This window comes from Eucalyptus grandis, chromosome 7 (genome assembly GCF_016545825.1).
Source record: "Eucalyptus grandis isolate ANBG69807.140 chromosome 7, ASM1654582v1, whole genome shotgun sequence".
Classification (NCBI taxonomy): Eukaryota; Viridiplantae; Streptophyta; class Magnoliopsida; order Myrtales; family Myrtaceae; genus Eucalyptus; species Eucalyptus grandis.
In genome coordinates this window covers 36,223,764-36,238,569 of record NC_052618.1, presented here as the reverse complement: position 1 = coordinate 36,238,569, position 14,806 = coordinate 36,223,764, and the positions used below count along the sequence as shown (strand labels likewise).

At 37.9% G+C, this 14,806-nt stretch overlaps 1 protein-coding gene across 1 annotated transcript; it reads left to right on the top strand.

The window, feature by feature from the left end:
• The first annotated feature begins 2,457 nt into the window (after positions 1-2,457).
• On the top strand, positions 2,458-5,267 carry LOC104453388 (V-type proton ATPase 16 kDa proteolipid subunit). The gene is made up of 3 exons (XM_010067926.3): positions 2,458-2,694; positions 3,593-3,878; positions 4,774-5,267. The coding sequence occupies exons 1-3, from the start codon at positions 2,616-2,618 to the stop codon at positions 4,904-4,906; spliced, it is 498 nt and encodes a 165-aa protein (XP_010066228.1). The 5' UTR covers positions 2,458-2,615; the 3' UTR covers positions 4,907-5,267.
• The last annotated feature ends 9,539 nt before the right edge of the window (positions 5,268-14,806 follow it).

The following is a 14,806-nucleotide window of genomic DNA, read 5'->3' as shown; positions in this document are numbered from 1 at the left end:
TCTGTCATTACATGTGCAAATTTGCATCTAAATAGTATCGAATTGAGATTAAAACGACATAGTATTGACCAGCAAGATTCGAAGTTAAGTCTAGTAGTTTTAACTTCAGTAATGACAAAACATCAATCTGACCTAATTACATAAACAACATAAAGTGGATTAAATGCATTTCCAGAGTTTCGCTTCAGGTGCTCCATAAAAATCATGAAATTACACAAATAAACATAAAAGTCCAGGGTATGTTAGAATAAAATCTAATTTTCAATATCTCTCATAAAACTATTAGTTTAATAAAGTAGGGATCCCAAGGTATTAGAAACTTGGATTCTTCTTTCTCCCCTGCGAGCTCATATACAAGAGAGTCACACATGAAATTTTGTCAGCGTCATTTGCTCTAAAGTAGGTAACTACGCACTAGAACACAAAGCATGGACTCAATTAACTGAATTGTCTAGAACAAGGAAGACAAGCACCAACAACGATAGACAAAAACGAAAATATGTCATTCAATCCCCTGACTTCCCCAAAATTACAAATGAATGTAAAAATTACACAATTTTTGGAGTAAATCTAAGAAAATCAATACATTTTTATGTAGAGGCAAGGGCATAGTATAGAGCATAGTGGCAATGATATGGTTTGTCTGATGACGAAGACAATTAGAACATAGCAAGTCGAGAGAGAGAAGTTCAAAATGAGAGCCATTTAATTCAACGAGGAGTTAAGAATACTATAATTCAGTGAGAAACATAATATCCAAGTCCATGCTTCAAAGTAAAACCCTAAAATTGCAAATTGAATGCAAAAAATACATAATTTTTGGAGCAAATCTAAGAAAATCTATACTTTTCAAGGTGGAAGTAGTGACCTATATAGAGGAGGGCGGTGGTGGCGTGGTTCATCGGACAGTGGAGAGGGTGAGTCAAGGGAGAGATGGCATCATTTGGTGTGGTTCGTTGGACGATAGAGGCAACGGATCAAGCGGAGGCAAAGGCAGAGTTGGCGGTGTGAATAGTTGGAGGAGAGCTTAGTCATGAGTTGGAAAGGTCGCATGAGAGAGAGAGAGAGAGAGAGAGACAGAGAGAGACAAAGAGACAGAGAGACAGAGACAGAGACAAAGAAGTTCAAAATGAGACCCATTTAATTCAACGAGGAGTTAAGAGTACTATAATTCAGCGAGAAACATGATATCCAAGTCCGTGCTTCAAAGTAAAACCCTAAAATTGCAAATTGAATGCAAAAATTACATAATTTTTGGAGTAAATCTAAGAAAATCTATACTTTTCAAGGTGGAAGTAGTGGCCTATACAGTGCAAGGCGGTGGTGGCGTGGCTCATCGGACGGTGGAGAGGGTGAGTCAAGAGAGAGAGAGAGATGGCATCATTCGGTGTGGTTCGTTGGACAATAAAGGCAACAGATCAGGTAGAGGCAAAGGCAGAGTTGGCGATGTGAATAGTTGGAGGAGAGCTTAGAGAGAGAGTCGTCTATTTGACATTGAAATTAGGAGGGCTTCTAACATGGTGAGCTTGGGCAACATGTGTCGTCTAGTGAATAGACTCAGATTTTGACACGATGGCATCATAATAGTACCCAAAATTTTCTTTGGTGTGAAGTGATTATTGTAAGTCCCTATAATCACAAATCCATGAAACCAAATACATGTGGCAAACATTTAGTTGAAATGATATAAATGACTCCACGCTAGTTCCCATGAAGATAACAAAACTAAAAAGAAAAAGAATGAAATAAAAAGGGGAAAATTGAAAGCCATGTTTAGTCGTTCACCATCTTCCTATGCAAAACTAAAAGTTTTAAGTGTGCAAATCCCTTAGATTTCTTCGCTATCTTTCTCTCTAGAGAAATCCTCTAAAGCAAGCCAGTTCAGTTTTGAGGTTTCTAGTGGCTACGTCGTGTGTACATGTGCGTGCTCGTGTGGATATGAAGATACAGTGCAGCGCGTGCGAAGCATCCGAGGCGAGCATCCTCTATTGCGTCAAAGAGGCGGCCTCGTGCAAGTCCCCACCATCTCCACCCTTTGTCTCCCCCTTGCCTAATGGTTCACCCCCACCCCAATCCTCCCATGACAAACTCGGTGTCCGCCGATTCCGGTGGATCGCCCGGCACTTGGGGACCGAAAGCAGGAACCGATTACCCCTAGTGGCTACAAAGGATATGGAGGCTCTATAAGACAGCACCGGAGTCCAGGGTCAAAAGATTACACAAGTAGCTGGTTCGACATCGCCTGGTCCCCTCCTGTTTTTTCCGCAAATTGCCTAAACGCTGTCCAATCGAAACCGACTTTGGGCCTCCACTCGGCCATCGGAACAGCCCGAAAATACATCTTACAAAGCCCAATCGAGAGGGGGCCGAGCTCATTTGGCAAGGCAGCCTCCCAGTGGCGTAAATCGTAAATTATCAAAGAGATTTTCCCCTTCCGCTCCGGTTACAAAAAGGGGGAAAATCGCAAACGAGAAGAAGCCCGCAAAACCAGAAGCGGACAAGCAGAGAGAGAGAGAGAGAGAGAGAGAGAGAGATCAGACCAGGAAGCTGTCCGCGAGTGCGCAGAGGCCTTTCCCCACCGTCGAGATCCGATCGATCCAGCCAGCCAATCGACCATGTCGTCGACGTTCAGCGGCGACGAGACCGCGCCCTTCTTCGGCTTCCTCGGGGCCGCGGCCGCCCTCGTCTTCTCCTGTAGCGCTTCTTCGAAACCCTAACCTCTTGAATTTTGTGAATTTTGCCTTACTTTCGATTTCGCTTGCGGCCCCCTTTTGTCTTCGTTGCCTTCGGCTGCGGCTTGGAAATCCGATTGCTCGCGCTTTGCGCATTGAATTCGTCGAGATCTCGGATTGTTTTCGGTTCGAGTGATCGGGAATGGTGTGACGATGTCGACTTATTTCGACAATGATTGGACGGTTAGGTCGGTGGAACTGGAATTAGTGGAGTATATGTGGTCTGCTTGGTGCGGTTAGTTGAAATAGAGGACGCGGGGTCAAAATTTTTTGTCTTTAGGAATATGATTTGGTGATAGATCTGTGTCGTAAAAATGGATTATTGTGCTTGGCCTCATAGGCTGGATTGAGCTGTGGCCAACGAGAGACTGAGGTCCTGTTTGCTGTATGAAGAAAGGGGCGATGATTTACTGAGGATTTACGGCAAAGTAATGCTAAAGAATTGGCTGAGTAGCCTTATGGCACAAGGAATAGGGTGGCAGGTCGTGATCTGAAAATATTTTCGGTGGTGATCACGATGTGAATTATCCCCCCTCTAATGGTATCGAGGAGAGAGAGTGATCTAGTTCAGTAGATGTTCCTGCTTGAGGTTCCTGACATGCTAGCGAGCGAGGCGAAAGAAGTTTAAATTGGTTTAGGAATGTTCTTCTTTTAGGAGCTCGGTAATTGCATTCGGGGTAAGCACGGCTGTTTGGACGCTTGGATTGTGATTTAAAGGCCACAAAATTCTTTAGAAACTTGCTCCAGACGAATTTCAGACATTTGAATGCCCTGTCACTTCTTTTTGATTGGTTTCTTGTTCTAGACAATAGACATTTGAAAGGTTTTTTAAATGATCACTAAGTACTTCTGATGCGCAGGTATGGGAGCAGCATATGGAACGGCTAAAAGTGGTGTGGGTGTAGCATCAATGGGAGTTATGAGGCCAGAGCTGGTTATGAAGTCAATTGTCCCTGTTGTCATGGCTGGAGTGTTGGGTATTTACGGGCTTATTATTGCTGTTATTATAAGTACAGGGATTAATCCAAAGGCCAAGTCATATTACCTCTTTGATGGGTATGCACACCTTTCATCTGGTCTGGCTTGTGGTCTTGCTGGACTTTCAGCTGGTATGGCAATCGGAATTGTTGGTGATGCTGGTGTAAGGTAAGGATCGTTCATATGGTGTGTCTGATGTGAACTCGTAGTGTGTTATTGTCCCTGTTTAAGTGAGATTTGATAAGTAACCCTGAGCTTCATCCTATTCTCGGACCATTGCAGTGTGCTGTAATATCAATCTAAATAGGGCTGGTGTCTTTCATTCTCAAATTGTGCTGACTTATGTTAGTAACCACTAATTTGAGGAGTAATGTCGAATGGCAAGAGAACTTTAGAGCTTAGAGTTTAAACTATGTCTTTGTCTTATATGTGTTGGAGTACGAAGTTTCACATCCTAGATTAATTAATGAATGAATTGTCTATTGACATCAGCCAAGTCTTTTTTTGTTTGTTCGACATAATTAAATGTTTTGGTGCCTATTGTTTAGGTGTCGTCTTTAATCCCTTTATTAAATAGCATTCATATACCTGATTTTGATTCCTTACTGTGAAGTTGAGAATTGGATGGATATGGACCTTGTTCTACTGCATATGAAGGGCTGCTTTTTTTCCAGTTGATGTATGGTGAACCCTGGTTTTTGGAAGTGATTTGTTAACACCAACGTGGAGATAGTTAAAGAGGAAAAGCTGATTGGTTAGCTCATGGATTTTGGTGAATTCTGGTTTCTGGGAGTAATTTGTTAACATGGATGTGGGTCTGTGGTTCATGGGATGATTTTCATAACGGCCGTGACTAGCATTGAAGTTGACCATATTTCATGAGTCTTTTTAACAAACTTTTGGTGTAACTTTAGATGATAGCTGCAAAGTTAACCAATTCCCTTCACAAACATAGATGCTTTTGTTTGATGCTTACTTTTGGAAGGAGTTTAATTCAGGCGAAAGATGCTCTTTTTCTATTATTAAAAATTTCTCCTGACAAAGATATTTTGATCTTGTCCAGAGCTAATGCGCAGCAGCCAAAACTTTTTGTTGGGATGATCCTCATCCTCATTTTCGCTGAAGCTTTGGCCCTTTATGGTCTTATTGTGGGCATCATCTTGTCTTCCCGAGCAGGCCAGTCCAGAGCAGATTAAGGAGGGAACTGCTGAACCAGGCAGGATTTTGTCAGTGTCTCTCATGAGAAAATATATCTCCTGTTTGCCGGTTTGGGATGGTAGGATGGCCCTCGAAGTGTTCTTTGAAGTTCTTCTGTAGAAGTGATTATTCTGCCAGTCCTGTGAGAGTTGCTCTTGGTTAGTTTCCTGCATAATTATTCTCACCGAAGAATAAAAGCTATTGAACCTGTGTCTTATGTCATCTATTGGTCTTATTATTACTTGAAAGTAGTATTTGACTGGTGCGAGGTCATCTTGTTTCAACTGTTTATTTACCTTGTCTTGTGTTCTGTACAACATGTTTTCAGATCCTCAAATATTTCTCTCCTATCTGTCGTCATTTGGGCTTGCTAAAGTAGAGAGGGGAAGGGGACATTGGACAGTTATGTATGGTGGGTAGCACGATGATTGTTTTGCATGGCAAAGGAACTGAGCTCGTCAATCATGTGGATGGCTCAAGAAACTTTTAAACGAGTCCAAGACCAGCTGCCGAGCAGTTGTTTTTCATGATAAACCGAAATCTCTTCCGGGAGAGTAGGTGTTGTTTGTGAATTAGCGCAGCCTCGAGGGTAAAAAATTATTACGATTTCGATCTGGGTATCCTCAAGATCGTTTGGTCTCGAAGATATCTGGGTTCAATGTTTTGCCACTCATGTTCTTAGCAGATATACATATGATCTCATTGGAACATAGGCAGTAATGGTGCAAACGTGAAACGAACACAAGAAGGATTGGGCTGAGCCAAAGTTTGGGGCGTGCTGCACGCCCTTCAATCGTCAGTTTGTAGCAATGAATGACGTTAAATGCATGAGAGCCGTTGAAATGAATTTGATCAAATGACTATGCAGCTTGAGATGTCACACTGAGCCCCGATGAAGGAAGCCTCGTTACGTGTTGCTTAGGCTTCCTTCTTTCTCTTTTACTTTCAGCTTTTTCTTGGTCAATTCTTTTGACTTTTCGCTTCAGTGGTAATCTTGTTTATCTTGAAGTGTTCGGAAATTATAACTTTCGAAGAGTGTTTTTCACTGTATTCTGCCAAAAAAAAAAAAGAAGAAGAAGAAAGAATTTCGATGTTTGACTTATTTACGTAATTCTTTTCATGTATAGATTCACTGTCAGGCAAAAATAGACCATTTCAGTCTCAGGCCTACTTTTTCTGTATATTGCTTTGGTCCAATCCAAGCTACCGGGCCTGAGATGTTGCGGATTGACTTAGCAATGTTAGCATAGACCATCCCTAAACAATTATTTAAAGATAAAAGGTATATTTAATTAATTACAAAATGAGAATGAGAATGAACAAATGGAAACATTGTTTGTTAATGCTGTAAAAATATTAAATTAAATGATCGAGTATCAAATGGGGCTGAATATAAGACGGTGTTAGGGATTGAAATTGGGAAAGTTGCTTGAAACGCACACAAAAAATTGAACTTTTGAGGTCGAAAATGACCTCTACCACTTCGCTCTCTTTGTACCATAGTGCTGCTTTTGAATGAGTTTTGGACATAGTACCCACGTGCACCTTCACCCTGCTCGGATCAAAAGCTATGCGCTATTAAAGTTTTATTTGGATTACCTTATCTGGCTTTTTAACCTAATTTTGTATGTTTTCTTAAAAAAAAAAACTAATATTTTGTGTTAATGATTTTTGACGTGTTAGACTTTTGAGAATTCATAACCAACCAACTATTAGTATTATTGGCAAGATAAAACAGAAAATGAAAAAAGTTGGAGTTCGGCCCGAACCGGCTTGGATCAAATTGAATTACTTCGGTCTGGTCCATTTTCTGTTGTTTTGGGTCTGCCTACAAAACTCAGACCCGGTCTCTTTAGAAAGTCGCTCGCTCGGTCCGTTTGCACCCAGTACTCGGTAGGCCGAAAACACTTAGCTAGAAGCTTGGGAGTGTAGTTTCTGCTTGCAAAGTCCTAGCTTCTGCTTTTGATATCAAAGGATTTATGGGGTACGAAAGGTTTGATCATAACCGGTTCATGGACATTTGCTAAGCATCGTAACATCTGAAAAGAACTAATGACATTGGAACCCAGATTTCCATCTCGGGAAAAAAAAAATTCTCTTTTCGTTTTTGGGGAGGTATAGAAGAAATTGAAGGTGTCGAACCAACCATTGCCCAACCCAAGCGCTGGTATCTTACCCACCACTGGCTTTCATGACGATTTCGATGGAATCCCTTAACTATGCGACAACATCTATGAGTTGGCAGCTCATTCTTCAACAAACACACGGTCAGAACCCTAATAGTCTCCTCCATAATGCTTGGGTTTCTTATGGTTACATATTCTATTTTACTTCCCGTTTGGGAGTTCTCTTCACTCTTCCCTCGTGGTATTATAAAATATCTAAATATTAAAATTGCATATTTATTTAGAAGTTTAAACTTTACAATAGTTGTTAGCAATCCCACAAATGATGTTTTTGGTTCGGCATTTTAAAAATCCATTAAAAAAATTCGGCAACCATATCCTAAGGGACTTTGAGGTGAGAGTTGACATTGGAAACTCAATGCTAAATATTGAGTTTTGAGCATTTTCGGAATGCTTAACTTTTGTTAATGACATTGGAACTCCTTTTTACCCTTTTCAAAAATAACTAAACCCTAGTCTCCTCCCTGGCAACCCTTTGTGACCTCGTGTCTCTTTTCACGATTACCCCTTTCCTGCTCCCTTATGTCTACTCTCTTGCTCTAGAGCGCCCCTTTGCTCGCTCTTTCCCTCGCGGTTGCTCCTTTGCCGGCTTAATCTCTCATTCGCCTCATTTTTGGGTTTTCTTTTTCGCCTTTTTTCGGGTGAAGTTGCTTGCTTTTGGGTAAATCTGTGAGCTTGGTCCTTTTGGGGTGTTGTTAATTGTACCCCCTTTATTTCGTGCTTGGACTAAGTGCTCGTTGGAAATGTCGACCTGCATGTGGCTTTTACCACTAGATCGGCACTATTGTTTGGTTCAGCTACGAGCATTTGGTGTGATGGGTTTCTGGTTCTTCACTTTTGTTGTTGTTGGAGTTGGACTAGATTTTGTGGCTGTGGTTTCAAGAATTAAACTTGCATAGGATGATTTTATGTAGGAAAAGTTCTTGCTTTGATAGTTTCATTTCCCGTGCCGAAAACTTGTCTCCTTCTGTGATTACTTGGACTCGCATTTTTGGTTACTGTCCCTCTATCCATTAGATCCACAATTTCACATTATTTAATGCCCTCAATCCTAGGTTGAAGTCATTCTGCTGCGACTAAGAATTGATTTTTGCTCCTATCACCAACATGATTCATGCATGTCTTTTGGTGGGTTGCGACAAAGAATTGATTTTTATTGTTGTCTTGTTTTGAGTAGACACTGTGAGAGATCACGAATGTTATTGTTAATTGCGGTAATCTGTGCCAATTGAATGTGAAGAGTGGAAGTTAAATGATTGTTAGTTGTCGATTGCGATTGTATCTTAGGGCGTTTGAGATTTGCTTAAGTATTTGTCAACTTGATCGATGTTCTTCCTTTAATTTCCTTGGAAGAACTGATCAAATTAATTAGGCCTATCCCATTTTCCTTCAAAAAGCTGTGTGCAAACTGAGACATTTTTCCTGCAGGTATCTTAGATTTAAGAGAACTGTTCTCTTAGATCATAAAAGGCCCGTGGTTTTACTGGATTTGCATTAGAATGGGACACTTTCATAGAATATTTTTGAAATCGTTGTACATCTGGCACATAAGAAGAAGATGGCATAGCCAAGTCATCGTAGAGTTATTGTCCATAAGCCCAAGGAGAAGGATAAATTCCATGCAAATCCACCGGCGTACCTTTGTGAGCAGCCCAACTGTGATGATTTACAAAGCCCAGGCAATGATAAACTATCGTGAACATGTACCACACAATATGTTCATGGGCTTGAGATGCGAGTTAATCTCTTAAAAAAGCTAGTGCATGGTACAGCTGCTTTATTTTTACTTGCAAGGGAGATACGAAGACGCTCTTGAATTTGATGCACAAGCTACTCCGCTTTCATCATCGTGAATGGCTTTTTGTTTGTCCATGATAAGAGGTTAACAAGAAGCAGCAAGCAAAGAATTCTTGCCTTTCTTTTAGGTAGCTACAAAGATAAATTTATCATTTTTTTCTTGTCCATAGTTAACGATTATAATCTGTTGAGAAGTCACTGAAATAAGTGTACATTTTGCTCTTCCTATGATAACATAGAATGAAAGCTTATTTTGGTTCATGTCTTGGGTAAGGATCGATTAAGATGGTGACTCGAGAGACATTAATTTTGGTTCAGCTACACAGATCTTTCTTTTTGCAAAGTAGTGTCATGAACTTAGATACAAACAAAAGACTAGGGAAGTTTGGTTCTTTGCCTACTCAATGAAAATTGGTAGATCTAATACAAATCCCCTTAATTTCTTTTATTCCCACAGAAGTTGATATGAATTGGAATTCGCTCCCTGAAGGAAGGCACAATGAAGAGGGTAGTGCTTCAAATAATGATGTAACTTCTAATATTACACGTTTATGTGATCAAATGAAATTTCATGATGTTTGTAATTTTCAAGGATAATAAATTTCCTTTCTCGATACATATGTTACCACGTTTATTGTAATGAAAGTATTCTTTCTTTAATTGAGAAAGAGACCACTTTAATGTAAATTTTTTCAATTTAAATTTTTTAGCCAAAAACATTTTATCTTTTAATAAAATTGTTTACACAATATATTTAACATTGTCATCAAAATTGAAATTTAAAAAGCTATAGACATTATTTGTTTCAATTTAAACAAATAAAAATTTTAAATTTTAAATTAATCACTCAAATGGTCTTAAATGTGTTTTCTATCAAACAATATTTCATTCAAAGTTGTTTCTCAAAGTACAATTTACAAAATAATATTTGCATTTCCCAAATCTCTTTAGGCTAAACTACTTTACATTAAAAACTCAACCAAACACACCCAAAATCTTATAATTTATCAAAGTAGGAGGTCTTGAGTTCAAAATCTTTCTAAAACCCTATTTGCCTCCTCAATTACAAATTTTTGTACTTAATACTAGGCAAAAAGACCACACTAAGTATGGGAGGGATTAATAGAATAATTAAATGTTGCCTATTTCTAAGCATGAGAGAGGTGATAGAATAATTAAATATTTCCTAGTAATTAACCTGAAGGGAAGTTATATAATAATTAAATAGAAAACAGCACATTCATTCAAGGCTTAAGCTCTGATATTATATGAGATTTTGTGAAATTACTATCAACTTTTCTAAAAATTTAAGCTAAACAAAGCGTGAGAAAGACTAGTAGAATAATTAAATACAAAATTGCACCTTCATCTAAGACTTAAGCTCTGATAGTATGTGAGATTTTATGATATCATTGCTCACAGTTTTACAAGTTTAAATTATTATATGAATACGCGATTTTAATAATTAATTATTCTATTACGATACTTCTTCAGTCGGGCATCTAGGAGTATTTAGCTGATTTAATATCCCCCAAGGAACCCATCGTGCTCGCCCAATTCACACTTTATGCAGAAAAAAGTACATAGATCCATCAAACTGAGAGATTTTTTATGCCATGCAGCCGATGAAGATTGGAGAAAACGCCACGCTTTTGCCCCTTTTCCCCTTACCTATTTTCCTTTGCGAACAACATGCGACCTTTTCACATCCATTGGGCGAACGACCACTTCCAAACGCTGGCATGAGCCATAAGGATCATGAATTCCGGTGCTGAGGCTGACACATACTGGCCATCCACGTTTTATTGCATAAAATTTGGCCAATCCATAGTTAACGATTGTAATTTGTTGAGAAGTCACTGAAATAAGTGTACATTTTGCTTTTCCTGTGATAATGTAGAATGAAAGTTTATTTTGGTTCATGTCTTGGGTAAGGATCGGTTAAGATGGTGACTCGAGAGACATTAATTTTGGTTCAGCTAGAGAGATCTTTATTCTGGCAAAGTAGTGCCATGAACTTAGATACAAATAGAAGACTAGGGAAGTTTGGTTCTTTGCCTACTCAATGAAAATTGGTAGATCTAATACAAATCCCCTTAATTTCTTCTATTCCCGTAGAACTTGATACAAATTGGAATTCACTCGCTGAAGGAAGGCACAATGAAGAGGGTAGTGCTTCAAATAATGATGTAACTTCTAATATTGCATGTTTATGTGATCAAATGAAATTTCATGATGTTTGTAATTTTCAAGGATAATAAATTTCCTTTCTCATACATATGTTACCACGTTTATTGTAATGAAAGTATTATTTCTTTAATTGAGAAAGAGACCACTTTAATGTAAATTTTTTCAATTTAAATTTTTTAGCCAAAAAAAATTATTCTTTTAATTAAATTGTTTACACAATATATTTAACATTGTCATCAAAATTGAAATTTAAAAAGCTATAGACATTATTTGTTTCAATTTAAACAAATAAAAATTTTAAATTTTAAATTAATTACTCAAATGGTCTTAAATGTGTTTTCTATCAAACAATATTTCACTCAAAATTGTTTCTCAAGGTACAATTTACAAAATAATCTTTGCATTTTCCCAAATCTCTTTAGGCTAAACTACTTTACATTTAAAAACTCGACCAAACACACCCAAAATCTTATAATTTATCAAAGTAGGAGGTCTTGAGTTCAAATCTTTCTAAAACCCTATTTGCCTCCTCAATTACAAATTTCCATACTTAATACTAGGCGAAAAGACTACACTAAGTATGAGAGGAATTAATAGAATAATTAAATGTTGCCTGTTTCTAAGCATGAGAGAGGTGATAGAATAATTAAATATTGCCTAGTAATAAACGTGAAGGGAAGTGATATAATAATTAAATAGAAAACATCACATTCATTCAAGGCTTAAGCTCTGATGTCATATGAAATTTTGTGAAATTACTATCAACTTTTCTAAAAATTTAAGCTAAACAAAGCGTGAGAAAGACTAGTAGAATAATTAAATACAAAATTGCACCTTCATCTAAGACTTAAGCTCTGATAGTATGTGAGATTTTATGATATCATTGTCCACAGTTTTACAAGTTTAAATTATTATATGAATACGCGATTTTAATAATTAATTATTCTATTACGATACTTTTCAGTCGGGCATCTAGGAGTATTTAGCTGATTTAATATCCCCCAAGGAACCCATCGTGCTCGCCCAATTCACACTTTATGCAGAAAAAAGTACATAGATCCATCAAACTGAGAGATTTTTTATGCCATGCAGTCGATGAAGATTGGAGAAAACGCCACGCTTTTGCCCCTTTTCCCCTTACCTATTTTCCTTTGCGAACAACATGCGACCTTTTCACATCCATTGGGCGAACGAACGCTTCCAAACGCTGGCATGAGCCATGAGGATCATGAATTCCGGTGCTGAGGCTGACACATACTGGTCATCCACGTTTTATCGCATAAAATTTGGCCAATCCATGGTCCCCCAAACCCTCTTTGGCTACTCTCTGGAGACTTTAAGAGGGTCTTCTTCAATAATTGCTGTGCACATCTTTCCATGTTATGGCCCTTTGCGCGCCTGTGCAAGAGATGGTGCGGATCTGCATAATCAAGCATATAAAGAAAGATAAGATTTTGTATGTTTAAAGAGAAAGAGCAAGAGGACAAGAACTCTAATTTGAGGAATCGGCCTCTTGATCGACACTAAGGGATTTATGAATGATTATCTTCGTACGACTTGTCTCGATTCGGTGTCATGCTCGATGACGAGAAAAAATTTAGGTCGTGCTCTTAAAATAGGATCGGCTTAGGGGGTGCATCGTGGGAGAACCCTTTTGCATTCTCTTTTCACTTTTATGTTCTCTTTTGAACCATATATTATAATTCATGAATGTTTGTGTGGTTTAAATCCTCTTCTTTTCCTTCCGTAATCTAATTTTTCTAACTATTTAATTGCTGAAGACTAGTGCTGCTGTTTTAATTATTAACTAGTCTATCAAGTTGTTGAGGCGGTGTTGATGAATGGACTTTAGCCGACATGCAACGCCAACATAGCAGATAGCGCCAGGTAAGCGTCATCTTAGCAACAAAACTTTAGAAACCTAAAATGGGATGAATGAGAGAGAGAGAGAGAGAGAGAGAGAGAAAGTTGAAGATGGTTTGTACCAAATGACAAGATCCATCAGTAAATGTTATTACTGATAGGTGAAGAAATTAAAGTGCAAATGTCCCTAACTAAATTAAAGTAAATAATCAAAGTTAGAGGTCCAAAGATGAAATTAGTCCTATTTCAGTGTAATGCTTGTGTAGTTGCCTGGGCTACCAACTTTCCTAGAAGCACTTGTCCTACTTATACCCTCTTCTCTTCTGGCAGCTTGATCGCAATGAGAGATGATTTTATTGGAGTCAAAGAGTACAAATTGCAGTTTATACAAGAAAAAAAATTGTCAATGTAATAAAAAAAAAAGTTGTTCACAATTTTTCTTTTTTAAACGAGAACATCAATTCAAGAAATTTGTAATACTCAGCATCAAGTGATTGAATTGTGTGTCTAGAAATATAATGTATTTCGAAAGCATTTTAAAGTGTCTCTCTTTGCGAGACTTGAGTTTTCAAGATAATAGACCCACAACACAATCAATTAGAATTTGGCAGATGTTGATCCACACAAACTTCAATTTATCCAATGTCGATTTACATGAGCTCACATGATCAATTGTCTCCAACGTGTCGTGACCAATCTTTCTTCTCCCTCTCAATATTTGCCTTGTTAGAAGCATACATGTTGCTTGCTCCATATTCAAATAAAGACTGCTAGAGTTGTTTATATCGCACCTACACACGTATTCAAGAAAGTGACGTCCTGGAATTCAGCAGCCCAATCTGCAAAAGTAGAAACAAAGTACCATTGAAATTCATATCTTTCCATTCATATTGAGGACATCAAACTCTTTTGGGACCAAAAAAGTGGGCAGGGAGACAATACATCAACCTCAATTGTATACTTCATATTTATTCCTTGTGGGATTTGTAGCCTAATTCCTGGCAAATCTTTCTTCTTCCTCTCAATATTTACATGAGCTTCACATGATTAGTTGTCTCCAATGAGTCGTGACCAATCTTTCTTCTGCCTCTCAATATTTGCCTTGTTAGAGGCATACATGTTGCTTGCTCCATATTCAAATAAAGACTGCTAGAGTTGTTTATATTGCACCTACACATGTATTCAAGGAAGTGATGTCCTGGAATTTGGCAGCCCAATCTGCAAAAGTAGAAACAAAGTACCATTGAAATTCATATCTTTCCGTTCACATTGAGGACATCAAACTCTTTTGGGACCAAAAAAGTGGGCAGGAACACAATACATCGACCTCAATTGTATACTTCATATTTATTCCTTGTGGGATTTGTAGCCTAATTCCTGGCAAATCCTTTGGGATATAAAATATTGAGAAAAGCTTGCCAATTATATATTTTATGATTTTCCTATAGCAAACCTAACTTGAGAATTAATAAAATATTGATAAAGTGTACTCATTCTAAGTCTAGCCATTGACGTCAACTTTTAGAAGTGAAATAAGTCTTATTCTGACATTGACTGGGTCTGCAGCATAGGTTGGATATTTGATTTTGACTGAAATAGATGGCGTGGCTATCGAGGGGAAAGGATAAAGGAATAAATTCATCCAAAGTTACGTAAAGGTCTACTTCGGACTTTTGATCATTACATCTTAATCCTTGTATTTTTATTTTCTTGTAGTACTAATAAAAAAAATTAACCAAACTTTTTTTTTATCGGTTTTGATGGAAAGATGTACTTCCCTCAATAAAATATCACTTTTTTTTATTTTCGTTTCGTTTTTTTGGTCTAATCACTCTTTTCTTCAATCGCACTAGAATCATTTTT